The sequence below is a fragment of the Gavia stellata genome, chromosome 2 (genome assembly GCF_030936135.1).
Source record: "Gavia stellata isolate bGavSte3 chromosome 2, bGavSte3.hap2, whole genome shotgun sequence".
NCBI lineage: Eukaryota > Metazoa > Chordata > Aves > Gaviiformes > Gaviidae > Gavia > Gavia stellata.
In genome coordinates, this window is record NC_082595.1 from 74257622 (window position 1) to 74283953 (window position 26332).

General features: G+C 41.3%; 1 protein-coding gene across 1 annotated transcript in view; it reads left to right on the top strand.

Annotated features, from left to right (window-relative positions):
- The first annotated feature begins 23385 nt into the window (after positions 1–23385).
- ME1 (malic enzyme 1) overlaps positions 23386–26332 on the top strand; it is a 189318-nt gene continuing 186371 nt past the window's right edge. Inside the window, exon 1 of the mRNA XM_059831294.1 lies at positions 23386–23487. Within this exon, the coding sequence (XP_059687277.1) occupies positions 23386–23487 (102 nt within the window). The remainder of the gene's footprint in view (positions 23488–26332) is intronic.

The window sequence follows — 26332 nt, forward strand, 5'->3', positions numbered from 1 at the left end:
ACTTTCTATATCTTTCATTAAATTAATCAGCTTCCTCTGGATTTTCTCCAGAAATTGTATTTAGCAATGGAGGAAAAAAGTGACTCAAGCTAAAAGCTCACAATGTTCTGTAGCTTTGTCTGCTCCATCTGTTGTAGGGTGAGATGGTTGTCCATTTTTTCTCTCTAGGAGCTATCAAAGGAAACTTTATGACTAGATTAAAGACAAGGAGAGCTAGTAAGGCATGTGGGACAAAGGAGAGGCATTTACTAAGGCTTCCAAGGGTCAATGCGGAGCAGTTAAGTTTTTTGGCTCTGAATCTGTAGAAAACTATAGAGGGAGCCTAGAAAGATTGTCTTGAATAGCTAAAGTTACCTTTTTGGAATACCTCACAGATGCCAAACTCTTAGGTGGCTAAATTTAGATGAGGTAAATCCCATTCTCAGTATGGTGTCAGTTCAGTAGTATACTTAATCATGAGCTATTTTACAGCAACTGTCTCCCACTGATGAAAATCAGAGAAGAATATGATTTTTTTTCTGGATCAGGGTTATGAATAAGGATAATTCTAAAATGTACTTTCTTAAAAAGAATTATATCAACATTTTAGAATTAGAAGATTCATTAAGGAATAGATATTTTTGATAGATTTAAAGAAAAAAGAAAGCAGCAAGGTTATAGCAATTTTTTAGATTATTGATCTTTTGAGATACTTGTGGTCTTATGGGGAAATGACTGTGAATCCCTAAATAAAGGATTAAAGCCCAAAGATTTTTGGATTAAATTTTGAAGGCTCAGGTTTTGTGCTCCTAATGTCTCCTTTGTTATTTTTTAGGATACTTTAGTCATTAAACATTTCTGGAAATGAGAACTTTAACCCAGATCTTTATGTAAAGTGCAATCTGTCTTGTTCCAGAGTTTTGGCTTTTATGGGAAGACTGGATCCACGTTGTTCTATCTTTTTCAAAATATGTAGCAGAGATTGTATCTTGAGACTAAATCTCTCACAATAAATATACCTGAAACATTCTAATTCTGTTTTCCCATGCCATTGCTTTACATTTATCTTGCTAGTAAGAAAGCACATGTTGAGAGGGGAAAAATTCCAGTACTTAAGAGGTGCTTGTTTATGCAAATTCCTTTCTCCACTATATCAATCACAGAGGAAAGTGAGATATCGGTGTTCTGTGCTGTCACACTCCTTATTGAGCCATGTATCCAAATTCATTGCAAGAACATTGAATTTTGAGCTTTCATATTTGCTAGCTTAGCAGAAATGGCAGGATTTCTTTCTTTCCATCTTTTTTTCCAATATTTCTCATGCTAGCTTTTATTTCTTTTGCTTACTTCTGTTTCCCACTGTTCTGGAATTCCAGTACAAAATAATACTATGCACAAAAGGAAAACAAAAGTAAGACTTTTGTAACTTTTGCAGATGTTACACAGTGAACTGTGAAAGGTCTATATAAACTTCAGAAATGTTGTAATGTCCAGCTGCTAACAAAAAGAAAATGAAACAGCAATTTTTAGTTTATAGGCCTATCCCCTCACCTCATGATTTCAGAGAATGCAAAATATCCACATAAATGTCACTCATGTTTGACCTGTTCTTACAGAAAAGTATAAGGACTAAATAAAGAAATATGCAAGATATCCTACCTCAAATTCTACCCAGGGGAAAGGACTCTTCTTTTTGCCATTTCACCAATACTAAGACTTGACTCTTAACTGTCAGATCTTTGTGCTGTAACAGATACATCGTAGCTGAAAACAAGACACAAAATGAATACCTACAGGGAATTTCGCGAGCTGCTTTAATCACCTAAGTGTTTTACACAGTAACTGCTCCTTCAGCTGTCTGTGTGGGTAAGTATTTCCTGTCAAAATTAGACTGGTAATTTCAGGTTTCAAATGAAAACAACATTGATTTTGATCGGAATTTGAAACATCTTCATATTCTTACTATATGTGGCTATCAAACTCCTTCTCACATAATAATAAATTATTTGAAATTATATAAAATGCTTTCATAATTAAGGGCAAAAGCAGAACACCGTAACATATTTCAACATTTTTAATCTTAATGAACTAACCACAATTCTGTTAATAGCTATAGCAATTCTGGCAGAGACATCAATTATGGGAAAAAATAAAAATACAATGATTAAATAGACAAATTACATCAGCAAATTAAGACCCTTTACACTTTTGCCAAGAAAAACTGTGGCTAGTGAAATTAGATACTGGATCCAGCACTGAATGCAGCACAGCTTGGCAGAAGGGAGCTAGAGAAAACTCATGAGTCTGGGAATCTGCGCCTGAGAACATGGACAGGATTAGTAAAGGCTGAAGCCCATCAGGAGAACCTGTGCCTGCTTGAGAGAAGAGGTCGGAAATTCCCCCTTGGCTCCTGTCCCCAGAAGAAAGAGGACTTATATATATATATAGGAAATCTTTGTCATACTGTTTAGGGTTAGAGGCTTCAGGGCACAATGGACAAGGGACAAAGAGGTGTGACCTTCTCTGTACAAGGTCAGCATTAATTCCATGCCAGCAGGGGAAAGGGCTGAGAAGGCTGATGCAGAGGGTAGGTAGGGAGTCAGGGAACCTGAATGCTGGATGAAGAAGAGAGCACTCCAGCACCCTCATGCCTGCTTGGGAGAGGGTGTCATACCCAAGGCTAACCACTGCATTTTGACATTCATTAAAGAAAACAGCCAAATTCCCATTTAATTTACTGAGAACAAGTTTTAATATATTACCTTTGCCTTTAGCTTTTTGCTTATCTACCCTGAAAATTGCATTCTGCATTCTCAAGTCCAGGCATTTGGGAAAATAAATTATTTGTTTTCTCAGGGAATTTTTTTGAAGTTAGGTCATAAACTTTCCTGGCAATTTAGGTCATGGAGATGATATATGAAGGCTGATGTATTAGGTCTCTCTGACTGCAGAAGAGATCTGATTACCTAGGGAAGAAATGGGAAAGGTTACCACTGGTACCTAAGTGTCCCTCTTGGAGCTTCTGTGGTGTCTTCTGTTTCTAAATGAAGGCAGAGCCCAGCCTGGAAGGGGAAGGAAGGGGAACATTTTCCTCCCACGAGCAGGAGTTTCTTGAAGATTTCCTCTCTCATTACACCCTTTTCTTTCAAACTCCTACAACATAAGCTAGATCTAAGTAAGGTCTTCAGGAACAACGTAGGTACCACAGACAATATTTGCAGGTGTACTAAAAGTAAGTTAGTTACAGAAGTAAATTAAAAATTATGGCCATTTTGAAGAGCTGCAAAAGGATATAATAAGTGTGATGTGATTGATACTCACTGAGTGTGATATTTATGGGAAGACATAATTTCAGCTTAACATATACAGTGGTGGACCCAGAGTAGATGATTACTGTTATGGTCTGAAATCATGCCATATAAATAGTTACTTCTAGGAAAAGATCACCTCAGTGTTGAGCAGTTTTCAAAGCAGACGGAAAGTTAGGAATTATTAAGAAAGAATAGAGCAAAAAAATGGAAAACAGTACTATGCCCCAATAAAACAAATTTAAGATGTCCCCACATCTTGAATACCGTCAGCAGTTCTCTTCATCCATCTCAGAAATGATGTAATAAAACAAGGGAATGGCAACAAAGAGGATGCATAGTATCAAACAGGTTCAATATGAGCAAATGGGAAACTCATTCTGGAAAACAGTTGATCTAGAAGAAAAAGATACAGGTTTATAAGATCCTGTGTAGCATGGAGATAGGAAATAGGGAATGATTTTTCACTGTCTTTTCCAATAGGACCAACACCAAATGAAACCAGCTCTGGGCACTCCAGAAGGACAGGGCACATCTTTTTTCTACAGAAGGCACATTAGCTGATGAGATCTTGTGAATCTTGAAGATGCAGCTCCAACAGAAGATAATGTGCTGCAATTTTTTTTGAATGTGAAAAAAAGCCTTTCTTTTTTTTAACATCTATTATGCCATGAATTCATGGGGAATTGTCTCCTGCCGTTCTGGCTCTTTGCCATCGGTCCTCACAAAGTATGCTTCTCTGAGGGGTGCAGGCTAGCATTTCAGTTGAACACCGGTGCTTATTTCTTGTGCTTCCTTTTGTTCACCTTCATGACCTGCAGGAAACTGTCTCCTCATCGAGTATATAATGTGCTTAGTATGCACATTTGGAGACTGTGTTTAGAGCTAACTGGATCTTTGGTCTGACCCAGTACAGTTATTCTAATACTCTTATTTATTTAAGTGCTCTCCTATGTGATAGGGTCCAGAGTCTTGAATTAAAGGATTTGCTTCTCATGCAATTCCACTTCAACTTAGAAAAAACTAGTGAGCTCACCTAATTTTTGGAGTGATTTTAGATCAAGCCGTGGATGGAAGAATCCTGCCCACTTGAGGTCCGCTTGAGCCCTCTCCTGAGGCACCTGAACTTGAAGGAACACAAAAGTACTCTCTGCCTTCCCTGGACCTAGTTGCAGCACAGTTTCAGTAGCTCCAGCCCAGCTAGTCAAGCACTCTTGTGTGACATGGATGATGTGAAAGACACCATGAAGCCATCAAGCCATAGCAGGCTGAGAAGGGAGGTGAGCCCAAGGCTCCCAATTACTTGGTAGCTGCTGTAACCACTAGAATATTATGTGGATGGGGAGTATTAGCACCCTTCAAAATAGTATCTACAATTGCGTTTAGGTCTCAGACCTGGAGGTCTGAGTGGACTCAGAGGACACAAGCAGAAGAATGGCTCATTGCATGTTCCCAAACTTCCCCCGAACACCCCCAGGGACAGAGAGGTGTAGTTCTGGGAGAGGCCAGAACCGGCCTGTGCCCTTTTTGGTGTCACGGGGAGCTTCTGCCAGTTTAGGCAAAAGCTGAATGTGTGAAGGTGGAGTCAGGCTGCAGTTTAAGACCTTGGCCTCCCTCAATTTATGTCTGCTTTTGATGATGAGCCTTTGATTAGCTGAAGTCCTCTATCATGTTATCTTTTTTAATAATGAGAATTATAAAGCAAAGATTAGGGCAATAAAAATAAATAAATATACATCTCTCAGGGGAAGTTACCTGTCCAGTCTCTAGATATGTTCTTAGCTGGGCACTGCTCTTTTAACAAAAGAGGTATTTCTGCTCCCTTTGGAAACACAGCTCCTGGTAGAGTCAAGGACTGAAAAGGGAAGTATTACCTTCTTTAGGGAGCCATAACAAATACCATCATCAAGCCCCAAGGCCTGCAAGGAGAAGCAGGGATTCAGACCCTGTGTCTGCAGAGTGCATGGTTTCAGTGGAAAAATCATGGGTTGTTTATTTGTCAGACGAGCTGAAGAGTTGATATACTTTCAATTTATATGGCCTTTCCCATAATCTGCATGCTTTCCCATCTGCTAAGAAGATACTTGAAAAAATCCTAGATATAGGGGTAACACCCTCTGTCCTGAAGAAGTCAACAAAGAAGCTATATTGTCCTTAATGGAAGCTAGAAATGATACAATATTGTCGGCTGTAAGGGTTATTATCTGTTTGTTTTCCCACTTCAGTGTGGCCAGCAGCCTAACAACACCATTTCTTCAAAGTTTAGAAGTTTAACTAAAATGCTTAGGACTGCCAAGATAGATAGAACACAAACAATCAATATCTATATGAAGAATGTAACAAACATGGAATATATGAACACTTCATAACACTTGAACTCAACAACCTAAGCTAATGAATATCTACAGATGTAAATCTGCGTAGTTAGACTTTTTGGAATAATTTGTTTCTTTACATTTGCAATGCTGCACATTATGCTGTTGATCCTGTTGACACAGCAATATCATCATCAAATCAAAAGAGACAGCAAGTGGCTTAAATCAGCCACCACTAGGTGTTTCCTACACTACTGTGAAATAACAAATGTTGCCAATATAAACAAATTAGAAAGCATAGTGTTTTAAAAAGCTAGATGTCAACATTACTGTAGTATTATTGACATTAAACTGGAAAATACTAAAAGCTTGGCATTTGCAACCCATCAGTTTCAAACCATCAATTAAGTCCTTAATTCAATCCCTATGTAATATAGAAGTGCAGTAGTCGATATAGGACAAATGCTTATGGCATGAATTTTTTCTTGCACTTCAGAAAGTCAGCATCTCACTTCCTGGTTAACTTTAAACTCTTTTTTCTGTTGCAAAGACTCTTTGTCAAAAATCTGTGAGAATTAAAAATTACCTTTTCAGCTATCCGAGAAATTAATTTTGTTTCAATTTTAAGGGGAAAATCCAGTAAGTTGTTGGAACATGAAGCGCTTTCACACAAGATCTTTTCCTCATGGGTCAGTACCTTAGGTGTTTGCCCTCTCCATCCAAAAGCACCAAACACGGTCAAGGATTTTAGCTGCTATTATAACACAAATTAATTACAATTATGCCCTTATACAAACCCCAGGCTGGATATCACCAAACCATGTCCTAACTCCCAAGTATAGCCTGCCCTTTCATCTTGCTTACCTGTGGGTTCCTTGGGCTGCTGACTATCCCCACCAGGTGAATCACAGGAGGGATGCAGCATGACTGTGGAGTGAGGTGGAAGTCAGCCCCTGCATTCCTAGCAAGCTAGATCTTAGCTATACCTCCTGGCATTGTTTTTACAATTCTCAAATTAATTACTTTCTTCATTGCTTCCACAAAATATATTACGATCCAGGTGCTGCTACATTCTGAAGTGTTTTTGTAAGTAGCTTTACACTCATTTGTCAAATAAATGAACCTGGCACATTCCTTAATACCTTTATTTTTTCTAACTAATTGTAAATCATTCATCCTCAGTCAAATGTAATCCTTAATGCTCTGCTGGACTTTAATCAAATAATAAAACTAGTGATACAGAAACTACAATAGGATTTCAAATCACTACAGATTATCAGGATAACATTACTAATGCTTTCTTGTCACACGCCCAACGATTGCACTTACAAAATGTCATCTTACTGGCTGTGGTGGGTTGACCTTGGCTGGACGCCAGGTACCCACCAAGCCGCTCTATCACTCCCCCTCCTCAGCTGGACAGGGGGAGAGAAAATATGATGAAAGGCTTGTGGGTCGAGATAAGGACAGGGACATCACTCAGCAATTACCACCATGAGCAAAACAGACTCAGTATGGGGAAAATAATCTAATTCATTGCCAATGAATTCAGAGTAGGATAATAAGAAATAAGAACAAATCTAGAAAACACCTTCCTCCCACCCTTCCTTTCTTTCCGGGCCCAACTTCACTCCCAGTTTCCCTACCTCCTCCCCCGGAGTGGTGGAGGGGGACGGGGAATGGGAGTTGCGGTCAGTTCATCCCGTGTTGTTTCTGCCGCTCCTTCCTCCTCACGCTCTTCTAGAGCTCCAGTGTGGGGTCGCACCCATGGGAGGCAGTCCTTCAAGAACTTCTCCAATGTGGGTCCTTCCCACGAGCTGCAGCACTTCAGGAACAGACTGCTCCAGCGTGGATCCCCTGTGGGGCCACCAGTCCTGCCAGGAGCCTGCAGCTCTCCATGGGGTCACAGCCTCCTTTGAGCGCATCCACCTGCTCCAGTGTGGGATCCTCCACGGGCTGCAGGTGGATATCTGCTCCACCGTGGACCTCCACGGGCTGCAGGGGCACAGCCTGCCTCACCATGGTCTTCACCAGGGGCTGCAGGGGAATCTCTGCTCCGGTGCCTGGAGCACCTCCTCCCCCTCCTTCTTCCCTGACCTTGGTGTCTGCAGAGTTGTTTCTCTCACATATTCTCACTCCTCTCCCCTGGCTGCTGTTGTGCAGCAGTTTTTTCCCCTTCTTAAATATGTTACAACAGAGGCACTACCACCATCACTGATGGGCTCAGCTTTGGCCAGCGGCAGGCCCCTCTTGGAGCCATCTGGAACTGGCTCTGTCAAACATGGGGGCAGCTTCTGGCATCTTCTCACAGAAGCCACCCCTGTAGTACCCCCGCTACCAAAACCTTGCTACGCAAACCCTGGCTCTGTACCTTATTTTCCAATTGGATAACCAAAACTAAACTATACATCTCTGAGCTGTCCCACTTAATTTTACCTTGAAAAGATAAAGGGGTCAATGTGTACAAATTTGATTACAGGGTTGGAAGTTTTGGAAAGGAAAAAGTTACCCAAAAACCTACCAAAATCATTTTGCACAGTTCTTAGAGCTGTCTCCCCAAATACTCAACTGGCTTCACCCTACCTCAGCAGGTAAAAAAATAGCAAGTGCAGCATTACCAGGCTTCATTTGTTATTGGATGCAAATAATATAGGACTTCTTCATATTGTACTGGGAAATGTAAGAGGACACAAGAAAACTGAAATGAAAAGTGAAATTAGTTTGTTAGGGGACAAGTGTCATCACCGCAGAATAGTTAGTAAATAACATTTGCAACTACCTGCAAGTCACTTCCTAAGAAACAAAACAATATACAGCTCAATGTTATGCCTTAATAACTTCAGTGGTTTTGAATGTTCTTGCTTTTCATTCCAGCTCCTCTTGCCTGTCTGACTTTCCTCACGTGAGTACTTTACAGACTTAAGAAACATATCTTTGCGATGTGCTGTACAACAAGGGCTTTTCAGACAAAGAAGTGGGACATCCAGTAACTGAATAATCACTCCTGTCCACAGGCAAGTTCTCTGGCAGAAGGTCAAGTCCTTTTCAGAGTCTGAACTACAAAGCTCTTCTACCTAGAAAGGGTCTTTTTAATATTTGTTTTCCATTTACACTGAAAACAAATTTGCAGGTTTCCACTGGTAACTCAGGGGCAAGTACATCACGCAGTTTTTCAGTGCCATTACCAAATTAAGTTATTGCTGGCATTCCCCCCTGCCCCAGCCTTTCTGCGTCACTTCCACATGCTGGTATATAGATCTACGTGATTCATACAAAGTGCAGGTAATTACTTCAGTTAGCAAAAATCCAGTGGAAAATAGTTAATTTTAATCAAATCGAGCTGCTGATCCACTTTACTGTCACCTCCACAAACAGCTATAGCAGCAGAGAGGTGCTGTGGAAGCGCGTGACTAGGGGCAGCACCACTGCACATCAAACCAGTGCTTTATGTCCATCCTTATTTAAGTATATACTTATTATAACAATGTGTACTTACAGAAATAGATCACTTCTAGACATTATCAAGAGGATGTAACGTTCACTCCCTCTCTTGGAGTTTGAGAAAGGACATCAGTGGTTTGTCTTGTAGTAAAAATTTACAAGATGGCATGGGTGTGGAGAAAAAATTCATTCTCTTGAGAGCAGCAGCAGTAATACAATGGGTGCTGGAGTGAAAGCCAAGGTTTTCTGGTCCTCCTTAAGAAAGCACTTAGAGATCCTGACTCCAGAAGAGAACGGAGCACAGATAAGAGGCTCCTCTTCCTCTTCGTAGCTTGCCTGAAATGGTTTGGACTTTAAACCTTTACTTCAGTTGGCTGAAGTGAGGCAACTCTTATGCATTATGTATGGGAGGCCCTTATATATTAATGTTTAAAAAGAGAAGGCCACATTTAAAATTTATTTTCCTTTTTCACACTAAAATGCATTGTAAATATGAGTACCAGTTAGATGATCCAAAACTTTCCCTTTGCTGAAGAACACACCCCCGTACATTTGAAATTGTTTGCTGTTCTCTTCTCAGTTCACGAATTAAGTTGCTGTGCAAGTCTTAACTCAAAGTTGTGCTATCTTCCAAGAAAAGGTTTGCTTTTTATTGTTATGCTAGTAACTATATACGTGAATCAATTTTTTCATTGTTTTTCTTGCAGTCCACATACTTCTATGTTCTTAATTAAAAAATACTGTAGGATTTATTAGCTATGTTTTAGTATACTGGGCCAAATTCCCAGTTTATTATTGCTTGATGAAACAATAATAAAGTTAAAATGTGTTAGATTATTTTAGCTATTAATTTATTTTTGTTATTATTTTAACATTTACACAGGTATACACAGCTTATCAAAATCTTAGCATAATTACAGAGCAAAGCAGATGGAATATGGTAAATTGAGCTAATTTTAGGGTCCTACAGCCTAGTGTAATAGTCTCTCTCCTGCCAGACAAGCAAACCAGGAAGAATAGATTAACTCCTTTATTTAGGACCCATCCTCTGACAGGAGCAAAGAATGAATGATCCTTCTAGGAGCAAAGCTTTATCCTGAAAAGTGTTAGACACTGATCTTAGTCCAGCAGCTAAGTATCTAAAGACTTTGATGAATGAGGGCCAGAGCTCTCAGCACTGGCAGGAGGGAGTTCATAGTGAGGCAGCCTCTGCAAGGGACGGGATCTCTGCTCTTAGAAATAAGCAGGCTGCTGCAATAGGTGGTTCAGTTAACAGGGAAAAAAATGCTGAATATAAAGGCAGATTTAAAGTCTTCACTTCATGCAGAGTCTTTTTAATATATCTTGAATTAAATCTATGGTGCCCAGGAATCTGGATCACCATTTGAGAGAAATTATTTTGAGATATCAAACAAATCTTTAGAAACTACAGGGAAGACTCTTCATGCTACAAATTGGTACGAATGCCACCTATAGGTGTAAAGGAGAAGGAAGGGAAAGGGAGGAAAGGGAGGACTGAGAGCCACTACAAGGCTGGCAACAGCTGTAGAGCGTTCAGGTCTGATTAAGACAACTGCTAACTGCTAACAACTTTAGGACATGAGTAATACCTTCTATGCCAAAGTCACTATGAAGAGATCAGCATCAGTCATCAGAAGTAAATAACTAAAGAAGAAATGTGAGGTTTACAGTTGTAGCATGGAATCCATGGACAAGATAAAGGATATATATACTTCACTCATGGTGTTCTTCATATATAAAACATGACATAGCTTCTTAAAAATATATTACAGTAGGTTCCATGAAAAAAAATGTGGACGAGGGAAACAAATTAGAAACTGAAGCTATGGCTGAGATAGCACTTCCATTTAATTTCTTTTAAACTTCAAAATTAAATTCTAGTATGGACTGTCTCAGGATTGTTTGATCACAAACATGTTTACTTTCTTTAGAAATCCATGACTGAACACAAAAAGTGCTTCCTGGTTATTAAAGAAAGTGGGTCAGTGGTTTCTGCATTCAGATACATTCAAATAATGTGGCTTTTTAAACTTTAAACATGTTTCATTGTATATAACCCTTAGTAAGGAATGTGCACTTTGGTGCATATGAAAATATTGGTTGAGACATCAAGACGTTTGATATACTGCACATGCACCATTCATTAATTTTCTGTGACAATTTATATGCATAGCTGTTGGGTTATCCAAATATAAACTTGCACATACCCTGAGAGCTTGGGAGGTTCACACCCTTTTTAAATGCAGGCAACCTTTCTTCTCCGTGAATTCCCATTAGGCCTCTGTAGTGCACTTGCCAGAAGGCTGAAGCTCCGCAGGTGTGGTCTTTCTGTAAATTTTTCCCAGTGGAAGTTTAATGGGAACCTCTCACACATATAAAAATACAATACTCATGCAAATGTTTGCTGGATCAGGACCTCAGTTTTAAAACTCAGAGGGCCAGGGACTATGTCTTTTAGTATACGCTAGCACATCCTGACTCTAGATCAGGGTCCTACATGCCACAGAAAATTAAGTAACTGAATAGTCATGAAAGTATTCCCTATGAAAGCTGCTAAATAATTTAAAGGCACAGTTCTAGAAAAGCCATAGGCTCATTTTGGAAACCAAAAGAAATTCAGGGTGCTCAGCACTTTGTATGATGGGCACTTACGTACTCGGTATAATGTTTCGCAAATTGAAAGTAAAAAAGTGCAGCTAAATGTTTCCAGATAGGTGACATGAAGATTATTCACTTGGTCTTTACAAAATAGTTTGGAGATTAAATGTTGCGCAAAGGCTACGTGTTACTAAAACGTGCTCTCATTGCATCTTTGCACTGTCATGCTCATTAGGACACAGTAACTATAGTGGTGCTCTTCTGAGATGGAGATTACGTTTCTGACAGCTTCTGTTCTTGACACAACCATCAAATGTCCTTATAGCTAAAACTGAACATACCAACATCTGGCCTGAGAGCAACCACTTTATACCATTTGAATTGAGGTATTATTTAAAAATAAATTAGAATCAACACCTTGTAATACAGGAAAGTTTCAGGTGAACAATTTGTTCAAAGCCCCAAGTCTGGACTCACTGCACGTCCCACATAGTTGATTCTTAGGACAAACAATTCCTTTGGGGATCCAGGTGTAAAATGCACCCTGGATTCTGACTCAGTTGGAATAAATATATTTCTAGCAGGAAAGAAATCAAATTAGCTCAGTTTTGAGGCACACATGATCAGAGAAGTCAAGGCAAATATGTAGTATAACTTCATTACAAGGAAAAGTCTATAGTCAATTACAAGAATAAGAATTAGAGAGAAAGATGCTGCCTACTCAGTTATCGATTTTATGGATGCACTGCATGGACCGTGACCTCCTGCCTTCTGCAAAACTCCTTTCTACACCACCTAAATGTCACTAATTAATGTTTTAACTACATCACACAGTGAAAAAAAATGAAACCTGGGGACTCTTGCACTGGAAGCAATTATTTATTTTTTTTATTAACAGTTATTCTGCAACAAAAGGGAAAAAAGCCCACTACCTTTAGATACCTGTTTTAGGAGGCAAGATCTGTCACCTTATGATGGAGAAGCACTATTTCATGTGTTAAAGAATACTGAAATTTCTCTTTAACATATGTTAATTGTACCACCTATGTCCCTTTTTTGGTTTCCTCATGTCCAAATCCACCACCTGGAGTCTGCATTACAAAGGATAAGTACATACTAAATCTTACGCCCATGGCACCTCAGCTACACTATGATTTCTGGGAACATAGCCCACGTTTATTGTGCCATACTAACTGGACTTGCTTTGGGACTGGTCTGCATTGCACGAAGTCTGTTGCCCTTCCTCATCCTTCATGCAGATAGATGTATTTGAAGGTATTTGTCAAAACCCTTCATGTTCAGTTTTCTATTTGCTTCTTTCAATTTCTACTAGGGTATAATAGTAAACGGTTGTGATCTATTCCTGCTTATAAATTTATGGTGGAATAAGCACCTAGTGAGACCACAACATACAGGTCTTGAAAATGGTAAGTATTTCTTCATGGCGTGCTGGATAGTTGCAAAAAATTCATAACTGCACCTCTGTAGACCAGTGCTTCTAATACAACAGAATTAGCATAATATGGTAGGATCACTGTTATGCTGACTTTAAATGACTAGTTGATTCACAAGTGTCTGAGCAGCTGATCACTGCAGAGGTAAGTTGCCACTGTGCTCCAAAGTATAGCTATGGGCAAACTGTATAGGTCTCCTGCAATCCTGATTAGTGCTGGCCAACCAACCATTAAAACAGGTGCAGCAATGGTGGTTTTGTGGTTTGACCAAAGATTATGGGCATCAGAAATAGGACAAGTTCTGGCTTTCAGAGAATGGGGAGCTCACACATTGTAGGGAACAAGGATAATACTTGTACCCATAATTCAGTTACCGCAAATAATGTCACCTGCAGCATTTGTTCACCATCAGGACAAGTTCGTGAGAACCATTCCAAGAACTACAGAAAAGATGCATGATATCAGGATTTTGAGAAAGTCTTGTCTTTTCTGACTCATCAAAGTATGTCCTTATGTCAGAGAGCTTGGCAAAAGAAAGTCTGACTGTACGCTTACAGCTGCAGGAGGAAAGTGGAGTGAGATGCAGTTTCAAAAGTCCTTGCAATACCAAATGAGTGGGTAATGAAACAGCAGATTATATTTAATCCAAGTATTACACACACACACAAGGGATTACTCTAATTTACTTAAGACCATTTAGGAAAGAGGCCACTGAGTCATTGTAGATAATTCTCTGAGAACTGGCACAGAATTTCAGAGGCAATAAAAAAAGTGAATACAATTTCAGAAACTATTTATACACCGAATCTTAAAACGAAAGACAGACTATGACCGTGATGTTGTATAAAGTCATACGTAGTATACTTGCATCTTGGACACTGTCAGCATTAGTGGTCATCTCAACTCCAAAGAGTTTTAGAAAAAAATGGAAAAAGTATAGAGTGGGCTGAGGTACAAAAGAAAGATTTAAATAGTTTAAGACTTCAGTTTGGAAAATAAATTACTGCAGTGGGAGACAACACAGTTCTCTATTTTGATGGTTGTGAAGAGTATAAATAGGTAACGATTATTTATCATTTCTCATACTACAAATGTAGGGGTCATCCAACAAAATCATCAGACGAGAGCTGAGAACACACACATTTTGAAACAATACATTGTTAATTATGAAACACTTCTCACCAGGATAGTGTATAAACAAAAGCACAGGGGTTTAAAAAAGAATCAGACAAAATCCATGCCTATTAAATTTGGTGGTCTGACTGTAAACTCTGGCTCAGGAAGTCCCTGGTCCGTGCAAGTTATTGCCATGAACTGAGAGGGGATGCCAAGTAATGCTATGTTTCTCATGATCTTTCCCAAAGAAACCACTACCTGTTGCTCTTAAGAACAGGAATCTGTGATAGATGGCCCTTTAGTCAGACCAAGCATGACAGTTCTCATAATTTACGCTTGTACATTAGACAAACTGTATGCAAGATTTTACTGCCCACAGAATAATTTGGATACCGATCACTGTGGTTAATATTGTCCATATGATTGTGGCACACTGAGCCCTATACCTATGCAAGTCTAATTACAAGTCTTTTTGCATGCTGTGGTTCTGTGACTGTAGACCTGATATTACGATCCCAGCTAGGCTGAGCCCAGGCAGTTAATCAGGAAAAGACGCTTTCTGTGCTCACATTCTGGCAACACAGAGTGATGGAAGAGAATAAGATTCTTTCATGTTGGCATATAATGATGTGGGAGCTTAAAAGGTACTCCTAAAGGTACTCTGTTTCAGCAGTACCTCTGCTGTTCTCTTTCCCCTAGCAGTGCCTTCCTTTTGAGACATGTTGCAGCACAGACTGCATGGGCTATAGAGAGCTGGGATTTGCGGAAAGTAAATAACATTCTGTTTTTAATGGAGATTTAGAGGTTTTGGGTAATGACATGTGGGAAATCCATGGTGTGAACATTCCTTAAAGAGTTATGAGGACTCTACAAGCAGTAATGGTAGGATAGAGTAACAAGTAGTCGTATGTAGCTTTATTTAGACATACTGTTCTCTCCTGATACGATTAAAACATTTTAGGGATTTTTAATTTTTTTATTTTATTTTACATAAACACTCTTAAACACATTTTGAGTAAAGTTTTTCTTCAGGAAATCTCTTCTAGCTTCTTACAAGTATGAATCAATACAACAGCTCACAAACTTCAGCAAGAAGACATCTGACTATTTGCCAGGTAAGATATCTAGTGCTGTATAGCGATGTTTTTATCAGTCCACTCCAAGTACTCTACCTAGAATTTCCCATTTACTCATATTTCTTTGTAGAGCTTGTTTATAGGCCAAATTTATTTAATTTTTGAGTAACGTTTCCTGAAATAAATAAACTGTGCCCTTCAACCGTCCCTTGCAGTTAATTATGTTAACTGGGACAGCTATTCTTTGGACATTTTATAAAACACTGAAACTCTCATCTGAACTAGGCCACTAACTAATTGCTATGCACAGGCAACAACACGACATTATTTCTGAAACTCTGTCATCATTGTCCTGTAACTGAAAATCCACAGTAATGGTGAATTATCTTGTGCATGACCACTTTGAAACAGAAAATCTGCTGCTTAAACAAAGTCTCTGTTATTTCCTTTCTTTAGTATGACAGAAAATAATATTAGACATTTTTACAAATTAATTTTGGGAAGAATTAATCTTAACATTGTAAAAGGACATAATGCTATTTGGAAAATATTGTCAAAACTCAAAAGGTTAGTTCATCTTCAAAATATTCAAATACGTCACCCTTTTGGATTTTTTGTATGGCAAGTTATTGTTATTTGTGTAGGAACACAGCTTTGTTTATCTGTGGTAGGCACTTGTTAGCTCCATAGTAAGAATTCAGGGTATGTATAACCATTGAATAAAAGCTATAGTATTCAGACCTCTGAGGGCCTGGATAGAGCTGTATAGAATGGCTCTTTGGATGACAAGGTGAACAGATCTATCAGTGAATAAATTCATGGGACATTGACTGCTACTACCTGAGTAATCACGAGGTTGAGAATGACCTCAAAAGTGGTTGGAGAGAAATGCTCCTCCTTATGCTCTAGTGAAGTGCGAACTGAAAAGAATCATCTCTGGGGACTACTCATGAGCCCTTACTCAAGTGTTCTCTTTTAGGTGCTAAGCTTTCTAAAATGATAAACAATATTATTTTTCCTTTATGTTTTGTACTCATGCTGAAGCTGTCTAGGCCTTTTACAGGTATTTACAAATCAGGCATCATAGCCATCGATGCCTGTGATTCCTTGTACCTAGTCTACAAACTCCTGTTAAAGCAGAGCGATAACAAGTCATTATCTCAAAAACTCTTGCCTCATTCTTCTTCCCTGCTGATTTAACTGATTTTAACTTTTAATTGGTCTTGTCTAAATGATTTGTACATAAAAAAAACTAAGCACGACTGGAATCTCATATGCTAAGCCTCCTGTGCTTTGGCAAGTGAACTGCATGTAACAGACCCCACACAGCTTCCTTTGCATAAGGAAGGGTTTCTGATGAACTAGGAATTGTGCTTGATCTTCTGCCAACATTTTGTCAGAGGTTTGTTTTTAACATTGCTAATGATTTGCAAAACAAACCGGAATTTGTGGGACAATCTCCAAAATATTTATGGTAATTAGCATGTGGAAAAGAAAAAGCCCTTCACAGGCTCTCCAAATCATCTGCCCTTGTACAGGAGAGGAAATAGTTAAAAAAGGAAAAATTCTGAGCATGCTTTGCCAGTTGCTAAACCATTAAAATTACTGTGCTAGACATAACCATGGAAGCAAACAATGGAAGTGCACTCGCTAACACTATTCCAAAATAATCCTAAAGGTGCTGAAGTTGTTTGGAATTATGTCTGTAATTGGCAGAGCTAAAGAATTCACCCCATTTTTATAAAGTGGAAGGAGTCTCGCAGAGTTACCACTCATTGCTGGAACATGCATCTGATACAGTAATTTAGGTAAAAATGCTGTTTGGGGCCTTTTTCTAAATCCTGTTATTCCTAGCAAGACAGTGAACTCCCAGTATTAAAATACAAATCATACCATAAAGTCATAGTAATTTCATTTTGGCATTGAATAATCTTCAGCTCCGAATTCATTGTTAGTGCAACTAAAATGAAGCCAAGAAAAATTTGTTCCAGGACACTTAACCAAACAGTCTAAAAAATTTTAACTCTAGTAATCTGAAACATTCTTCCACATATTATCTCCAAAATATCTGAGATAGAAATACGTGTGCACATCTAAATTTCTAAAACTATGTGTAGTGTTAAATGAAATTGCATTAGTGATGAAAAGATAGCACTATCAAGATTTCACATCTTTCAGATAAGCAGACTTGGGAATCTAGAAATATTTTACATTCCTCATCACCAGCCAATTCAGGAAATTAATTTAAAAAGGATATTTCAAGGAAGATTTGCTTCAAGTGTTTTGTAGAGTTTGAAGAGAAGGAATGTGATTTTCCACGCCTTTATGTAGGTCATTTAAGTCACTCCAGAGTGTCTGTATATTCAAAATAGAAGCATTTTGATCACCTTTTCAAATCTATTATTGCTCACAGTAGATCTGTTCTTGTGTGATTAAGTGACAACTAAAGCAGTGAATAGTTAGGCCTCTACAGTTTGAAATTTTTTTTTTTTTTTAGAAATGGAAAAATTCTTAGGAAACTCTGCACTATTTGGACAAATACTGAAAAAAGTTTGGATGCTTACTTTGAACATTATTTAATCTCCTTGAATCATAAATTGGGCCAGAACATCTTCTGGGAACATGCTGCACTGTAGCATATATATTTTATTTGCCTTGTGCTAGATTTACCATAATAAGAAGGACATGATCTGTAAGTCAAAACAGTAACACTGGGATGTGGGAGAATTAAATTCTCCTTCTACCCCAGGCATACTGTGCAGCACAAATGGCTATATAGGCATGCAATTACTTCTACGTGTTTCTCCCTAATTTACAGCTGTCTAGAGAGCTGATGGAAGTTTTTAATGATACCATGTACGTGTGGATATTCTCTCACGGTGCTTCAACACATCCAACAACATGTGTTGGTCAGGTACATCTTTTTTCCTGTAACGGCTGGACTATGCAATGTCAACTAATAAAAATTGCAACAGGCATTTTTACTGTTTTATTATATTTATATGTATTTTATGTATATGTTATACAAAAATAATTTTAGTATTTCTATGAGTCTGGCATCAGATTCCAAAATTGTGGAGTCCTAAGATATTTACCACCAGCTGTTGAAGTCAAACAGTTTAATTAGATTTAAGGCATGCAGGATAAAACCCTTGCAAGAAAAGGGTGCAGTGTGAGGGGTACGAAGACAGTTCTGGGTAAAAATCCCACTGGCCAAACAGATATATGCGTAAGTAGAAAAAGGAGCGACATCACAGAAAGTTGGTGAATTCACAAGGAGGAACAGTCTTTTGTGGCTGTGATGAAATTCCTGTAGAAATGCCTGCATGTTCAGAGAATTTGTCATTCTCAGCAGTGTACTACCCACAGAATCACATAACCATCCAGGCTGGCACGGATGTCTGAAGTTCTTCTATCCCAATCTCCCGTTCAAAACAAGTTGAACTTCAAAGCCAGACTGGGCTGCTCAGGGCCTTGTCTTGTGAAGTTTTGAAAATCTCCAGGCATGAAACTCCTTGACCTCTCTAGGCAGCCTGCTCCGACGCTCACCACCCTTCTGGTGGAAAACGTCGTGCTTAAGCCCGACTGGACATTCTCCAGGTGCACCTTGCTACTCTTGGCATGGCATTTCTCATCTGTGACAAGAGCCTGCCTCTGCCTTCTCAGTAACTCTCTGCCATGCCAGGGCGCAGTGCGGGCCGGGGGCCTTGGGACTCCCCATGTGGGCCACCACGGCAGGGTCTCGCCAGCCAGGGCCTGTCCCACCACCCCCAGTGAAGGCGGAGGGCAGGCTGGGGGCAGCCCCCCATCCAGGTCTGCTGCAGTGCTGAGGCTGGCCTGAGGTCAAGCTAGGAACGTGACCAGGGTCAGGCCCGGTGAAGGTAATGGGGTCACACACAGCCCCGTGATCGCCGAGTGAGTCCATAGTGACGAGGCTGGCTGAGGCCAGGCTGGGAAGTCAGCCCGCAGGTGGTCAGGGTCCAGGCCAGCGGGGCCCACGGCCAGGCACCGACATGGCTGCAGTTGAGCTGGGGACCAGCACTGCTGCGGCATTGCTGGGGCGCAGGGCTCGAGGGCCCCAGGGGCCTGAAATGGAGCCCTGGGCCATGGGCAGGGTTGGGGGAGCCCTGGAGCGGGGAGGGACAGGCAGGGCTGGCGGTGCCCTCGGGGTGCTGGCACTTTGGGCATTTCAAAACTACCATTAGATTCCTCTCGTAACTTCAGGAAGGCATTATCCTGCAGTAGTAAAATTAAAAAAAAAGTAAAAGTAAAGTAAAAGTAAAATTAAAAAAAAAAATCCACCTTTGTGTTACAAACAACAGTTTTATATTATAAAAATTAAAATTAAAGAATAACCTTTTACTGTTTGTGCTGTTCAATTTTTGCTTCTCCTTCAGCTTAACTAAAAATATGCTTCCCAATGATCAAAAAATTAATTCAGTTTTCAAATTATAAAGCGCAAGTCTGAATTGCTAACACTACTGTAAAATGTTAACATAATAGAGACCTCAGAAATGCTTCAGTTCTATTTTTAAATCATTAAACAATTCACCTTTTTTAAAGCTAACCTCGTGTCTCTGCCAACTTTGACTTGCCAACTCATTCAACCTGCATCTCCGCAGGAAAGGACACGGGGTTATATCAGATCGCAAACCCAGCATGAGTTAACAGCGTTGCACTATTGCAAAAGAAGCAAATATTGAGCTGAGAAATATAAAGGGAATTGCCATCGGTAAAACATGTGAAGTAAAGCTCACAGTTGATTCAGGGCTGGCGAGGTCTCTGCTGGAATACTGTGACCCATAGGGAGCACCCAAGTTACCGCCAGTTGGTAACAGATTGACTACAGATCTTGATGGGGTAAGTCAGACATGAAATACAAGTACCACCCTAAAAAAGTAGTTCATGTGATACTCTCATGAAGATGTAGGAGTTCCCTTTCTTTTCTTCCAAACCGGTAGCCCTGAAGGAAACCTCTCCCCAGTGCCACAGGAGGACTGCAGGATATGGAGATCCCAGACCCCACAGTGTTTCCAACAATCGTTCAAGTGAGTCCAAATCCTCTCATCAGTCCCAGCCTGACACAGGGACACTTCCATTCTTAAATATTTAAACTGAGTCAGTCATCTTGATTAACTTCTTCAGCAACAAGGAAGCTTTTTCTCTCCTTACCGTTGACTTGCCAAAGCAGGTTGTGAAGTCTGATTTACTGGAGCTTTTTAACAATAGGTTGAGATATGAAGGTACACCAGATGACCAATGTTCCTTCTAGTCTTTTTTTCCAGGACTATTTCAAGTAGAGCTTTTCATATACCCATAGTACATCTGAGGAGATCTGAGAGTCACAAGAAGTTACCAGTAAGTTTAAAATTAATTCATTAAACTACAGAGTATGGGAGGGTGGGAAGAAACCCTAAGTACAGGTATTTAAGAAAAATCTTGAGTAGGGGTCTTAAAAGTGTACCATACAGAAACAGAATTAGGTGCCTGCCAGGAGGGAAAAAACACTGTATTTTCTGTCAGAAACAGCTTAACAAAGCTTGGCACTCACTAATCATTTATTTGAATGTGGGCTAACATTTGCAAAAATACCTGTATCACATAATGCAGCCATAACAAAATAACTCCGCCACTTACAAAGGCTTTATTTATGTTCTTGTAACTACAGCTTTATTGTGCAATGCAGTCCTCTTTTGGAATAACCACCTCTGACTGCAGATGTAAGTGCTGAACATTATTCCTTTGACCCACTTTGGAGTGGTTTTGCGGTTCAAATAGCGCGAGGTCCTGCATATGGTCACTTAAGAGTCACTCTAAAATTCATCTTGCTCAAAGATACTCTGCAAAGGTGATACAACTGCATGGCAAAATTTGCAGGAGGTTATAAACACTAGCAAGGAAAGCAATCACTAGCAGCAGACTCGGGCAAGTAAATCCCTACTAATCCCACCTAATGCTAAAATGTCCCAGGCCTCAAGACTTACACAGGTGACACGAGACATCACTTTTTCTTGTTTCTTTGTTTTTTCTTTTGAGCTGAGAAGGTCTGTTGCCATTCTTACAACTCAGGGACACATTTATCCTAACCGACAGTTCCGATTTTGTTTTTTATTAGTGTTTGAAAATAACAAATAGAAATAAATTCTGTTTTTAGGAAGACCAGAAGGACTACATTTGTACTTAAAACACAGTAGTAAACTGTTTCTGAAGTCTGATTACATTAAAAAAAAAATATATCCAAATGGACTTCACCTGAATTAACTGTTTCAGTACATACCTTTTATAACCGGGGCGAGGGCAGTCAGGACAAGTCCTTAGCAGGGGTCAGACCTCAGAACAGGTACTCATAGTGGTTGCAGTGACTTTTGGCATAAATCAAAGAGGGTTTTTTTTATAGACAGCATTGCAACACTAAGATAAAAATTACATCAGTACACATTGCTCGCTCTTGGACAAAAATACCACATTTAGGTTAACATCCTATCAGAATAGTCTCAGGGTACCCACAAAGAAAGGAAAAAGGATGTTTCTACGTTGCTTTTAATTTTTATTATGATTAACAAAGACCTGAAATGCCAGCCTGATATCCCTGCTACCTGGTGAAGGTAAAATTCAGGACTTGGGTAGGTAGATATTCAACTACCCAGACAAATCCACGGAAGGCTGAATAATTAGTCACAAAGACTCCAGGTTCAAAACTTTTTATTAATACTGCTTCCCACAATTCTTTCTGAGATGGCAGAGTGAGGGAGAGGTTTATTTACTGAATTTTCTGCTGACTTGCTAATCAAGTTTTCAGAAATATAGACTTGGAACCCTTCCAACTTTCCTTTGTTAACTAACCCCAAAGGAACTTTTTGGAGCTACTTAACAGGAAATTCAGGAAAAGACAGATTCTGTGGGAGCCTTTTTTTATATAAAATATGAGGTAGTAGAAGGGATACAAGGCTTACAGATTAAATGTAAAGACATGCGTTTAAAAGAGCTACAAAATTTTGATCTGTTTCTTGCTGCTTGGCAACAGATAGCAAACCCCTCTATCCTTGAGTATTTTCATAGCCACACATCTAAAGCTGTGCAATTTCTCTAGCAGGGTTACAGCATCCGTATGGAAATTATTTCTGCTTACATATATGAATTTTGAGGAATAAAGCCACAGTCATACAGTAGACAACGGATTGTATGCAAACAAGTGTCAGGGATAGTGGTACAAATGAGCAGAACACCTGCTCTGCCCTAATACTCTCCACCCCAAGCAGGCGTGACCCCAAAAAGCACAGCTGAAACCAGCCCACTGCTCCCCCCCCAACCCAAAGCTAATTACATCAAACACATGCTGCTCCTGACTGTACAAAGCTATGCAGCCCATCCCCTTCAGGAAATGCTGGACTTCATAATTTAATAATGGAATGAAAGTGAAACTTGGCTGTTATTAAGGCACGCAGGCCCCGCTTCTACCTGCGGCCGAGTCCACGGGATTCGGCTCGGGCACGGGGTCCCACCCGAGCGCCTGCGCCCGGGCCCGCAGGTCCATGAGCTGTATCACAACGTGACGCTTGTCAGCGTGAAGCAGTTGTGTTCCCCGCGCTGGGTAACGCCAGGTCCTGTATATAACGCAGTGCGAGGAGGGAGAAGCGCTGGTGCGATCTCCCCTCGGCAGGTGACTGCAGGCCAGCTTGTTTCTGACGGGCACGGAGCCATCTGGAGGGGCTCTCTGAGGCGGTAACAGGCAGGGCGGTCTGAACCCCTTGCCAACGCCGGGCCGGGCCTAGCCGCACCGCCGGGGACTCCGGGCGCGGGGAGGGCTGCAGGCCCGCACCCCCGTTCGCCCCCCGCGCTTCGCTTCCCCCCCCTCGCACCTGGGCGCCCGCCCGCACGCCGGGGGTGCGCGGAGCTGCCGGTGACTCAGCGGCGGCGCCCCGGTGACCCCCCTCCCGGCGGTGGCGCCTTGCAGCGGCTCTGCCCCCTCCCTCCCGGCAGGATCATCCCACCCCGCCGGGCGGTCACCTCAGCAGGAGGAGCCGCCGCTTTGCCTCCGCTCCCGCAGCGACCTGACGGCAGTGAGCCTCGCCGCGCCATGCAAGCAGGGAAGGCACCCGAGAGCCGGGAGGCCGGCCGGCCCCTGCAGGTCACCATGAAGAGGGGCTACGAGGTGCTCCGCGACCCCCACCTCAACAAGGTAGGGGCGGGCGGGGCAGGTGCGCCGCGGCGGCCCGGGTCGCTGGGCGCCGAGGGTGGGAGCCCCCTCCCTCACCCCGGTCCCCCGCCCGTCCGCGGGGGACGGAGAAACCTGTCGCGGCTGGGCGCTGCCTGTGGAGCCGGAGCCGGGCCCGAGGCGGGGGGGGCGGGGGGGGCCGCCGGGCGGCCTCTGGCCGCCACCTGTCGCGGCGCAGCGCCGCGCCTGCGGAGCGCCCGGCCCCCGCCCCGCGCCGCGGCCGCCGGGCCGGGGACGGCGGTGGGGCGGCGGGCGCAGGGCAGCGGTACTTCCTGTGGGCCGGACGGCGCTTCCTCTTCCTTCGGGGCGGCGGGGGTCCCCGCGGGCGGCACTGAGCGCCGTGCCGGCCCCCGCCCCACCAGCCTCGGCTCCGGGGCGCTGAGCGCGCCGTGGGCAGCGGCGCCATCCCCTCTGTATCTTCCAGAGAAGAGGAGAAGCAGCAGCAGCAGCCTGGGGAGGATGCTGCTAAAAGTTACGCCGCTCTGATGCGAGTTCCCGCTGCCGTGCTTGTGCTTTCCCGGTACCCTCCCGCTTTTCCAGCCTTCTTTTCCATGGGTGCCCCCACCCTTGTTTCCTGCGGGCAAGCCTGGCAGGTGGAAAAGGCATTTTATCACCATTATTCCACTTGCTGCTGTAACATTCAAGCCGTTTGCCCCGTGCTCCTCATCAGCAAAAGCAGTCAGCTTCTAAGTGATGCTGTAGCATAGCAAAACGTTTTTATCATATCTCTAATTTGCTTAAGAATGGTATTTCAGCTTGATAAAGCTTTCTAAACATACTAAATTAATCTGGCCAAAAAAAAAAAGCTGAGTAAGTAAGTGTTTGCACAGCTCTGATAAAGATGCAAAATTCAGATAGTAAAATACTTCATTGGCGTGACAGGCCCCGGATTTGCTGCGAAAATGAAAAATGGGTAAAGTCACAGGTAAATGATAAATGACACCTAGTACATGAAGCTTTGGTTAAGTTCTTAGCCCCAACTTCGTTCTTGCATATTACTTTTAATTGTTAGCTCCGGTGCTCTGACTTGCACCTCCGCATTAGAATGCGTATACAGTCATTTTACTTATTGCTGAGTTGTATAAATTGACAAAAATATGTCTCTAGTTTTACTGGATAGGTTGACTCATCAGTAAAAACTCCATATATTAGCTGGATGAATAGTGCTTTTATTAGTCTTGGTGCTTGACTACAAAGTTTCCTCAGAGGCTGTCTTATGTATCTGTGTGTGTAGGCCTGAGAAGGTCTCCTGAGGTCAGGTGAAAGGAAAACTAACCAAAATGTAAAACTCCCAAGAAGAAACCAATGAGAGACTGTTTTGCTTGGGATTGCTTTTAAGCTGCTGCAGTATTCTCGGAAAAAGTCTGATTCAGAATAACCAGGAAAGCCAACCAAACAAAAATAGGACTTATTCCAAAAATGTGTTGTACAAAGAGCACTCAGAGGCAAAGCAGGCTCACTGCTACTTTTTTCTTCAAACATCATATCTTGCCTCTGAACAGCATACTTGGAGGTGAGGTGCTCAAGAGGAAAGGTGATTTCCTGGCTTAGGCTTTACTCTTCCCTTCCCCCTCACCTGTGGTATAGTGCCTACATACTGTACAGCAGAGAAGCAGGAAAAAGTAGTTGTTCATTACCAGCCACATCTACCCAGCTAATGCAGAGTCTGGTGTTAGAAATGGTCAGCTGAAGTCTCTGGTCTTTATGCCTCTGAGGAGAGTCTGGTCCTGGTGTGGTGAAGAATGGATAAGCCAGTTTTCTGACTGAGACAGGTGATTTTTGGTGGCTGTGGATGTATTATATGCTAGTGTGTGTATATATATACACCCCCCCTATATATATATTTTATTGCCAAACATATATATATATAGAGGCAATAAAGTCAAGTATGTTGAGGACTGCCAATATGGTTGCCAGTTTGATAACTTGTGGCCTGGCTGCATGCATGGAGGCTGGTACTCCCAGTTCACTTTTTATTGCCAAAGCTGTTAAACAAGCATCGGATTGCAGAGAATTCAATTTGAAGTAGATAAAATATCTCCTTTAATGATTCTAAAGTACAGGGATTGTTTGCAGTTCTGCAGAAGCGCCAGAACTTTCTGCTATCTCCTGTCTAAGAGCTGCAGTTGCTCAGTATCAGCACTTTCTTTTGTATATGGTGCCAGTTTTAATAGTCCTATTTGCATATACTTGGCAAAAGTATATTGTAACTACAGAGTAGTGGTATCTAGCAGTGACTCATAGAAAAATAAGACAAATTATGTTTTCAGGGTCTCCTAAGCCAAGACAATTGTCCTGTCAAGCAGGTAAAGCTGAAGTATGCTGCAATATGTGAAAGCTTGGGGCTTGCATCCTCAAATAATGCATGCCTTTTCTCGGACAAGTTTAAAGGAAAATTTTACAGGGAACCATTTATACTTGGACATCTTTTAAAAATAGATGTCAGAAGAAATAAGGAACTAGATTTTTTTTTTTAAATACCTAACTTCATTTACTGCCCTGCTCATCCAACAATAAAGCTGGATTTCTGCACACTCAGTGCATACATCCCTTTTTATACTTAACTTTGATGGCTGGCGAGTGGTGAGAGAAAGGGCTGTGGGAATGCCAGGGTAAACACCCAAATTTTTTTTCTTTTCCACTTGCCCTCTGCTTCTACCTGGGCAGCAAAATTTCCAGAACATGCTAAGCACTGAAGTATGTTGAAGCCCTAGGCAATTCTTAAGTCTTTTATGTTTTACTTTGTAAGTAATTCACGAACATGTACAAACTTCACTGAGGAAAAGCTTAATAAAAATGTTTGGGGTTT